Source organism: Protopterus annectens, chromosome 7.part0 (genome assembly GCF_019279795.1).
Source record: "Protopterus annectens isolate FY-2018-M chromosome 7.part0, PAN1.0, whole genome shotgun sequence".
NCBI classification, from domain to species: Eukaryota; Metazoa; Chordata; order Ceratodontiformes; family Protopteridae; genus Protopterus; species Protopterus annectens.
The window spans coordinates 100,077,470-100,087,264 of NC_056739.1; the positions used below are offsets into that span (position 1 = coordinate 100,077,470).

Consider the following 9,795-nt stretch of genomic DNA (forward strand, 5'->3'; position numbering starts at 1 on the left):
TATATCTTTTGTAATGAGTGTTATGCATGAAAGCCTCAGCTTATTATTATTGTATGAATGTAACTGCTTTTCTCCCCAGGCTTCCACTGAAAATGGGTTGCTCCGACCCAGTGGACTGTCCAGGTCAACAAATGCAATTAAATAAATAAATAATTTGGAGAATCTAGATAGGAAGATAAGTAAACTCTTACAGAAGGGAGATTTTACTACATATTTGACAGTTTGCAAAATAAACACTAGCATGATTATGATTCTGCTTTGAATTATGTATGTCATAAGACACCTCCCAATGTGGCTTGACCACCCTTTGGTGGTAAAGATTCAGGTTCCTACTTGAAGAGTATCATAGTGTAGTAAGCCACTGTAGAATTCCAATACAGGAACTCTTATCTTTACCCTGTGTTGGTGGTGGTGGTGGTGGTGGTGGGGGGGGGGGGGGTTGATACACCTCCAGTCACAGGTTGTGGCATTTAATATAACACAATGGATTAGGCTCCATGAAGACAGAAAAGATGCAGGACTATACGAGGGAATTCTATGCTTCTCTATAAAGAGAATTTATGGTGACATGTATGGAAAACTGAGAGACAGAGATAAATCAGCTAAAAGATATGTTCTAAAAAGTGCCCATCTACAAGAGGATCTGGGGTCAGGCAGGTGTTAAAGATAGAATTTCTACTTATAAGCAGTTAATATGAGAAGAAGCTGACATATATGAATGGAAACCATTAAAAAAGCTAGGGAAGTAAGACAGTGGAGAAGAGACAAGAGGCTTTTATTCTCAGAAACTATGAAACTGTTCCCAGCTAAGGATCACCATAACTTGACTTTCAGTACATAGATGAAGACATATGTGGGACACTTGAACTCTGTGCAAGGGAAGAAATATAGAGAGGCATCTTGGAGCAAGTGAAGCAGTAAAAATAAGAGAGTGGTAGATTAATATATATAGATATCAGATAGCACAGAAGCGTTAAAAGAAGAGATACACTAGAGAGGGTCTGGATGATTCAGGGAAATATTAATCAGGAAATAAAACAATGGGAAACTTACATGGGAAAATGTCTTTTATGTTAGGAAATGCCCATATTTGTGAGCTCAACAAATGAGGATCCTTCATGTGTGGTGTAATACACCCAACAAAATAGCACAGACAAGAGGAATTTTTAATTTGAAATGTTGGAGCTGAAGCTGTCTTAAAGATTCATATGTTATGGGAGTGCAGAACATCACAACAAACTCAGAGGCAGGCAACTCAGATGTGAGCAGAGATATCTGATAAAACCTCAACATGGTCCTTGTTATCATTGGGACTTGGGCTAGAGACATGTGTAGCAGGGTGGTGTAAGGAAGAACTGACCTACTACTAGCATTTCTACCAAAATGGTAATAACAAGGATATGGAGCATGATGCACTCTGTAAAAGTAAGGAGTTTACATGTGGAGTATTTGAAACTGACCAGAAGAGGTGACTTTCATTTCAACGTCAATGTGATGGAAATGAAACCTAAAAGAAGGATATCTGTAACACATTTTTATTAGAATTTGAACAAAACTAAGGGATATAAGCTGTAGCGGATAAATAACACTGTTCAGGTTTGAAAATTATGTATGTGGAATGTAGAAAATGCCTTTTTGTAAATATGTATATGTTTTCTGTTGATTGTGGTAATGAGTTTGAGGTTCCTGGAGCATGTGGTGTGGAGGGATTGGGATTTCTTTAGGCGTAACAGTTCTAACAGGGCTGGGTCAGACATAGCTTTGTAAGTCAAGCAGAGATCACCTCTTAATAGACAATATGAGACAGAGAAAATCTGGAGTATTTTAAGTCTGTCCTTGTAGGGCATGTGTTTAAGGCCTAGGATCCTCTTCGTGAGATACTTTTGTGGCCTTTCCAGCTGTTGCATGTGTTTAGTGAGGTACATGACAAATGGGGCATTATACTCAATGATTGGTCTAATGAGGGAGGAGTAGAGAGAGATGATGACCTCTTTCTTCCTGGATGCAAAACCCTTGGTAATGAGATGTGCCACTTAGAAGGACTTTCTGACCACAATGGCAATGTGGTGTTCGAAGGAGAGGATGCTGTTAACCTGTGTCCCCAGATTTCTTATAACCCTTCAGTGTTCAGTGGTCTACCATCAATGTGATAACTAGTGGGAAATGAGTTTTTCCCAAAGGGAATGACAATGCATTTTTTGGCATTAATCTTAAAGCCGTGGTTTTGACACCAGTCGTTAGTCTCAGTGAGGCCTTTCTGTAGGATGTCTATATCACTTGGGGAGTTAAGGGCTCCCAGCTTGCAATCGTTTGTAAACATGGTCAGCCAGAGTCCCTCTGTGTTGGCCTGGACTTCTGAGAAGTAGATGCCAAACAGGAGAGGATCCAGGACCGATCCCTGTTGCACTCCGCTAGTGATTGGGCAGCAGTCTGCCTTGGAGTCTGCTACTTTCACACTATGGGTTCTATCTGTGAGCCAGTTTGCAACCCACCTAGTGATATAGGGGTTGATGCCTAGTTTGGTGAGTCTATCAATAATTCTTGAGTAGGAAATGGTATCAAAGGCCTTGGCCAGATCGAGGTAGGTTGTATGAACTGCCTTGCCCTCATCCACAGCTCTGGTGACTGACTCAAAGAAGTCAGCCAGGTTGAGCAGGCATGATCTACCCTTCAAAAAACCTAATTGCGTGGGATCCAGAGTTTGGAGATTCCCTATATCCTTGTTAATTAGGTCCATGGTGATGTGCTCCGTAGCATTACATATCAGACTCATCAGGCTAATGGGGCGATACTTCCCAGGGTCTGTAGTCACTCCGCCTTTATGGAGAGGGATGACTGTAGCAGTGTGCCATTCTGTAGGGACAAAGCCTGAGGTGAGGCTGTGATTGAACAAGGCACACAGGTGTGGTACCAGTTCACTTTGTAGTTCATGTAGAACACAGCCAGGGATATTGTCAGGTCTCATGGAAGCTGTATTCATGGCCTTGGACAATGCAGCTTTAACCTATGCTGCAGTAATGCTAGATGCCTGGCATTCTTCCGGTATTGTGATTGGTCCTTTGGGGGGAGGGGGTAAAGTTGGCACTGAATCTGTCATCCAGTATGTTGTCAATATCTGTTGGCTCAGTATAGGAGGTACCATTGTGCAGTAACTGAGAGCAAATCTGGGTATTGCTGTGGAGATTCTTGATATAACTGTAGAAGGCTTTGTGGTTGTTTTTAGAGTCTGCCACAATTCTGTCTTAATAGTTAGCGTTAGAGGTTTTGATGAGTGATCTCAACTTTTTGTTTAGGCTAATAAGGGAGTTTTTCCAGTCTTGGGACTTCACCTTTTTCTGCAACAGCTTCTTCCTTCTGTTGTAGAGTTTGTTAATGGCAGGGAACCACCAGATTGGCTTCATTTTTTTGGAGGAGAGCGTCTTGGTTCTGTTGGGTATGGCTAGTTCCATGCATTTATGTACATGTTTGTACAGTGCATTGGTGCATGATTTGGTGGTCATGCACCTATTTTCCATTTGCATGGGAGCTGTGAAGTTAGCCACCTATGTTTTTTAGGAGCCCAAAGTCAGTTTTGGAGAAGTTTTTCATGGTGGTTACCTTTGCTGGTGGTGTGGGTAAGATGTGGATTTCCATGCTAATTAGTTTGTGGTTGGATCTAACCAGGGAGGAATTGACTATTGGTGTTGAGCAATGGTTGCCCATGTTAGTAATAACCAGGTCAAGGGTGTTGCTTCCTCTAGTGGGGGTAAGAATGAGCTGGTCCAGCACATTGGAATTAATAAATTCCAGGAAGTGTTGGACAAGTGTATTGGTGCATGAGTTGTTTTCCTAGTTGATGGAGGGACAGTTGAAGTCACACAGTATGAGAATGTTGGGTTGGACCCTAATAGTTTACAGGGTGCTTAGGAACGTAGAATGAGAATCTTGGGACATGGTTGGGGACCTGTAGCAGGTGATGACCTGAACAGCTGTCTTATCCACTGTTAGTTGTACCTGAAGTATCTCCGATGCATTATGCTGGGCTACTAGTCTGGACGTGTGAATATCCTTTATGAATATGGAGACACCACCACCTTTGGTGCTTCGGTCCTTTTTCCTGGGCAAAAAGGTCTGGAATGAGTTATAGCCTGGTAGTGCAGGGGTGCTTTCTGCTGCTTTAAACCAGGTCTCCATTACAGCACAAATGTCAGTGTTCTCCATTTTGAGGAGTGCTTTGAGTGAGTGCATTTTGAGATTTAGACTTCAGTGCATCTTGAGATTTAGACTTCTAGCGTTGGGCAGCATGACCCTCAGATTACATTTATTTATAGTTGTTACAGTAGTAATTTGGTCATCAAAACACTGCCTAAAAAGGCACTATAGGGGTGGCAAGAGAATTAGCCAGTATCCAGAAACCTAGGGGTGGCAGATGCAGGCCATCTCTGGCAAAGCATCGGGGTCTGTCAATCATGTTATCCCTGGCAGACAGATACTGGATCCCCTTAGAATGACACCAGAAACTTAGACAATTGTTGAAGTCGATCATTTTCTTCTTGTACTGCGGTATCATGCTGGGTGTTGGTAGGATGCTGCTCAGGGCTAGAGTCATACCTGCCTGGGACACATAATCCAAGAGCTCCTCCATGTCTCTTTTCATGTAGTCCAGGGAGGCACGTCTCAGGTCATTCACGCTCACATGGACAATAACAGAGTCATACTTGTACTTGTTGTGGAGTGACCTGAGTGTGTGTATTATGTGTAGGATACTGGCACCCGACAGACAGCTGACTGTTACTTTCTCCTTATTCAACCTAGTGAGTGGGACATCAGTGTGCCTCACTATTGAATCACCTATGATTAGTATGATTAGTGTATTAGACAAGCTGTTTTGCCTTAAGGGCTTAAATTGAGGAGCACACTGTTTAGGTGAGCTATGTGTCATGTGATTTGTGCTGTGTTGTGGTGCATTTCTGATTTGGAGGTCTCTGCTGTTTGGGTAGATTTCTAATGACAGCCTCCGCGAAGGTGGGTATGTGGTTTGTGTTTTTATGAGAGAGCTATGATGGTGGGTGTTCTGGAGGGCTAGGTGTTCCATGTGGTGTGGTGCAGGTGTTGACCTTCTCCTTTTGACCAGCTATTCCAGTCTTGGCTGGAGGGTGCATGCCTTCCAGTTTGGATATATAAATGCATCTCTCACAAGTCTGAGTGTTGGGAGGAAAGAGGAGACCGTTGTCTGTGTACATGAGGCAGTTGATACACTGCCTCAGAATGCCCAAGTTCACCAGGTTAATAGGAGAAAGCACAGGGAACTGATCTTTAGACATGCCAGGAGGTATGGTCATTATTAATAAGTATTGGAGCTGTTTCCTTATAGGATGTTTAGTGCTGTTAGCACTTATGTGTGCTACAATAATTGCTACAAGAAACCAGATGAAGTGCTAGGTGAATAAGCAAGTTAAATGCAAGCGAGAAGAGAACTAGCAAGGTCTAAGGGAAAAATTAAAGAGCAGACTTTCTGGCACCTGTAACTGTTTACCCTAGCTTAGTGGTGCTGCACAGCATGCAAACCCATGCAAACATGGGTTTTTAAAGCAGAAAAGTGAAAGGGAGCTAGAAACCACTCCTGTTGTGGTAGATAGGCTACCTAGTGCTTACCACTCCCACTGATAAGCTAAGAGGCTTCCCTCTAACACACAAAGGTCTGGGGAACTCAGAAACTACAAGACAGTCCTGAATACAGCAAATCTGTATCTGAACTACTCTAGTAACAGGAAAGGCGGGAAAACAAGCTAGAGCTTTTTTTTTAAATATAACCGTAGCAAAAGAGCAAACTGATTTAAACAACTTAACCAATTAACCAATAAAAAAGCTCAAAACTGAGCCCTGTTCCAGCAGTGTTCAATCAGACATGCTCCAGCTGCACACTCCTGCCACTAGGGTGCAGGGGAACCATCTCCAAAAAAGATGGCCTGGATTAGTGCTCAAGTTATACTAACAAAGCTAGATTCAGCAGGTCTGAATCTAGTCTATGCTACAGCAAACAAGGCACACCCATTTCAGAAAGAAACAGTTCAAATAAGCAGGCACAATAAGCCTTTAACTAGAAATTCCCAGCTCAGAAGGGCAGAATCTACCCTCTCCTCCCACAAGAGTGCAGACCACAAACCTTCTTAATGTAAAATAACTAGCCTGAAGCCCAAGTGCTTAAACCAGAACTAAGACACTTTTAGAATAACAGACACTAAGCCTTCAGTCAGTAACTCCCAACTTAGAAGGATGTAAGCTACCTGTCCTGCCACAAGAGTGCAGACCACAAACCTTCTTAATGTAAAACAACTGGCCTGAAGCCCAAGTGCTAAAACCAAAAGGCTTAGAATAACAGTTACAATTTAATCAGGCTACTAACAAGAAGTAATAAATGCAGCAGAATAAATGCAATTGAGTACTTTTAAGAACAGGCAGCAAATATAAATGGATAAATATTCTTAGAGCGGGTCATACCTAGGTCTAAATGGGATAATCACTACAAAAAGTGTTTTAAAGCTAACTCATTAAGAAATATTTTAGATATGTTCTTAAATATTTAAGAAAGTTTTACATATAGATTGTGGTGTGTTTGGATGTGGGACATTTTACGATGGATGATGTGATGTTATTTAAAGTGTCTTTAAATGAAGGCTTTTTGAAACACTTAATAAACTGTTTTGGAGAAAGCTATCTGTAAGCTTGTGTTTTAAATAAAAGACTCCATGGTGGTTTTAAGCTGTTTTTGTCTCTTTACCATTAAGCCTCACTAAATCAGTGCAAGTGCTGCATGTAAAAGCTTCAAAATCTGCAGGTGTTCATGACAAAGGATAATCACTGTAGGTGCTGCATGTGTTGCATAATAAAGCATGCAACAGTCTCAGTGAATCACAGCAGGTTCAGCATGTAACAGTCTCAGTGAAGTACTACACATGCAACAGGATATTTGGCATGTAGCAGCCCAGTAGTTACTACAGACTGTATACAGCATAGCATGTAACAGACTCAGTAAGTTATTATAGTCACGTGAAGCAGCAGGTAACAGCTTCATTAAAAGGTGTTGTATAATATAGTGTGTAGCAGCGGGTATGTAACAGCCTTAGTGAGGTATTGTGTGAATACTGTATGTAGCAGCCTCCATCATGCAGTGCAGATACTGCATGATACAGCATGTAACAGCCTCAATGAGTGGTGTTGTATGCTATGGTATGTAACATACTCAGTGTGAAGTGTTATATGATATGGCATGCAACACCTGGTATGTAACAACTTCAGATACTGTGTGATACAGCATGCAACAGTCTCAATGAGCAGCATTGTATGATTTAATATGTAAGTTTAAATCTAGGGTTCATGGCAGTTACTTTTATTTTGCCAACATTATTGTCATTAGAACTGTTACACTTTTTTTTCTGTAGCAGGAAGCACATTTTTCCATGTGCGCAATTAAGTGTGTGTGTGCAATATTTTATGTAATTGCCTTCCACTAGGATTTGTTAAATGTGCAGACTGCTAGTTCACAACTACCTTGAACTTACTCGTCAGTAAGCTATAATGAGTTATGTTTTATTATAGGATGTAAAGGCACAGACGTCCATTCCCTTATTAGGCTACCAGGTGAAGGACTTGGGTCTGAATGATTCACGATACCTCTTCCAGCTTGTTCAGTCAAAACAGGTGTACACATTTGCAGCAGAAACTGAAGAACTGAAAAAGAAATGGCTGAAGGTCATTAATCATGTAGCCAATGGAAATAATCCACTTCCTGGGGAGGAAGAGAATGATGGAGAAGATGCTGTGGAGGATTCCAAGTGATGTTGGCACAGTCAAACTGTTTGTGCTGTACCCAAACCAGAGGAGTTCAAGGACTTGCAAAATCAATTCACGCTGCCCATACTGAGATTTTAACAGAACTGTAAGCAGATTACAAATCAAAAACGTCCTAAGAGTGCATGTAAGAAAAACTTAGAAGCCTGCTTCATTTTCATATAAATCCCAGCTGTTGACAATTATCAGGTTGATAGCAGTGAGAACTAAACCCAGAGACTGTAGTATGTTCTACATCCATAATAACTGCTCACTTGTAACAACTGCTGATCTGAGAAAAGCCTAAAGATACTGAAGGCCAGTACTGACCAGAAGCAGCATTCTTTATAAGCCTGTGTAGTACTCTGTCTAGTTTATCAAGTAACCTTTTAATGATCCTGCCTATTGTCTCTCCCTATTTCTATCAGGACTAAGTCTGAGTGGGTTTCCAGGCTTATTAGAACTAAATATGGGTAGGGCTCCAGGCGTAATTGTGACACAACAGTGACTGACTCTCTATGGTGTCACCAGTGGTGGATGATTTTTGTGTTTTTAGCTGACATTCGAGATTGCAGTATCTTTGGAATTTCTACTTTCCACAACATACAGTGATGTCAGAGACAGCATGAGTGTCAATCACACAAAACTTGAATTTGAGGAGACCAGGTAGTGGCTTTATGTCCTCTAAAGACATTTACATTTACATTAATGCATATCCTACATGCCACAGCCTAAAGTACTCACTGGAAATTAATGGGACTTTGAAAGGGTAAATGTTGCTCAGAAAATAAATGCTAATAATAATGATGATGATGATGATGATGGTGATGATGATGATGATAGCAACAGATGCTGTATTTTGTGATGCAGTTCCAAATGATTAAACTTTGCTCATGCATGATTGGCACTAGCTGTCAGCTCTACTACATGGAAGAAACGCAAGTGACAATTTGATTTAAATGGATAAAATGCAGAACATTCGGGTACTGAAGCCCAGGCCTAGATGAATCAATCCACAGTGCTCAAGACAATATGCACATACTTACATGAATAAAGACATAGCATGCTGGTAATGATGTACAAAAATGAATAAACATGTAGTGTTCTGATACTGAACAATATACTTAATGAATAAATGCACAGTGTTCTGATAATGAAACACATGATGGTTTTATTATGTTTTGGCATGCAATACATGGAAAAGCCTAGCAGCTGTATCTCAGAGTAGAAAGAAAAAGAAAATGATTCTTTAAATTGTGCAGTTCTAGTTTCTCGGTTTCCTTGTGCAAAAATGATAATATTCTCATTACCAAATGTATTACTTCAAATCATTTAGGTGCTGCATTTTACTGTCATCATTTTTGGACAATTTGCTTCTAGTTCTTACTGGACTGAAACTGCTGTGTATTTGCAGGGCATCATCATTAATAAATCTACAAAAACAGATATATGTGTTTCTTTTACTTACTACACCTGGTATAAAACTGTCATGCCCAGCTGAGATGTGCATGTACTGCAAGGGTCTTACTAGTGTATATGTTATGCTCACTTACCTTTCTGCTGTACTTTAAAAAGGACAACTTGAACATAAGCAGTCTGCCAATAATTAATACTTTGCATTTCTAATTAGCTTTTCAAACACATTTTATTCATTGATGTTACTTTCTCTAAAAGAATATCCCCAAGTCCGGCCATTATGACATTTAAGCATGAATACTACTTTGGTTTCTATAAAACAGAATAATAGAGAATTAATACACAACACAAATTGTTAAATATTGCTACTAATGATTTTTAACTAATTTTAATAGAAATGCAGTCTTTTTGTAAGTAAGACTTTTCTCCCTCATGCATTTTCTCTCTGGAGGCACCCTTCTTATTTGCCCAGGACAGTGTCTTGCCAGTTGCACAGTAATCTGCACAGGACCTTTGGAGATGTTTTCTGCTGGTGATGTTGCAGGGTCAGAATCCTCTTAAAATAACAGC

General features: G+C 40.6%; 1 protein-coding gene across 1 annotated transcript in view; it reads left to right on the top strand.

Moving 5' to 3' along the window:
- LOC122806257 (FYVE, RhoGEF and PH domain-containing protein 2-like) overlaps positions 1-9,255 on the top strand; it is a 773,316-nt gene extending 764,061 nt beyond the window's left edge. The window contains exon 16 of the mRNA XM_044076527.1: positions 7,579-9,255. Within this exon, the coding sequence (XP_043932462.1) occupies positions 7,579-7,818 (240 nt within the window). The 3' untranslated portion in view covers positions 7,819-9,255. The remainder of the gene's footprint in view (positions 1-7,578) is intronic.
- Positions 9,256-9,795: the final 540 nt, after the last annotated feature.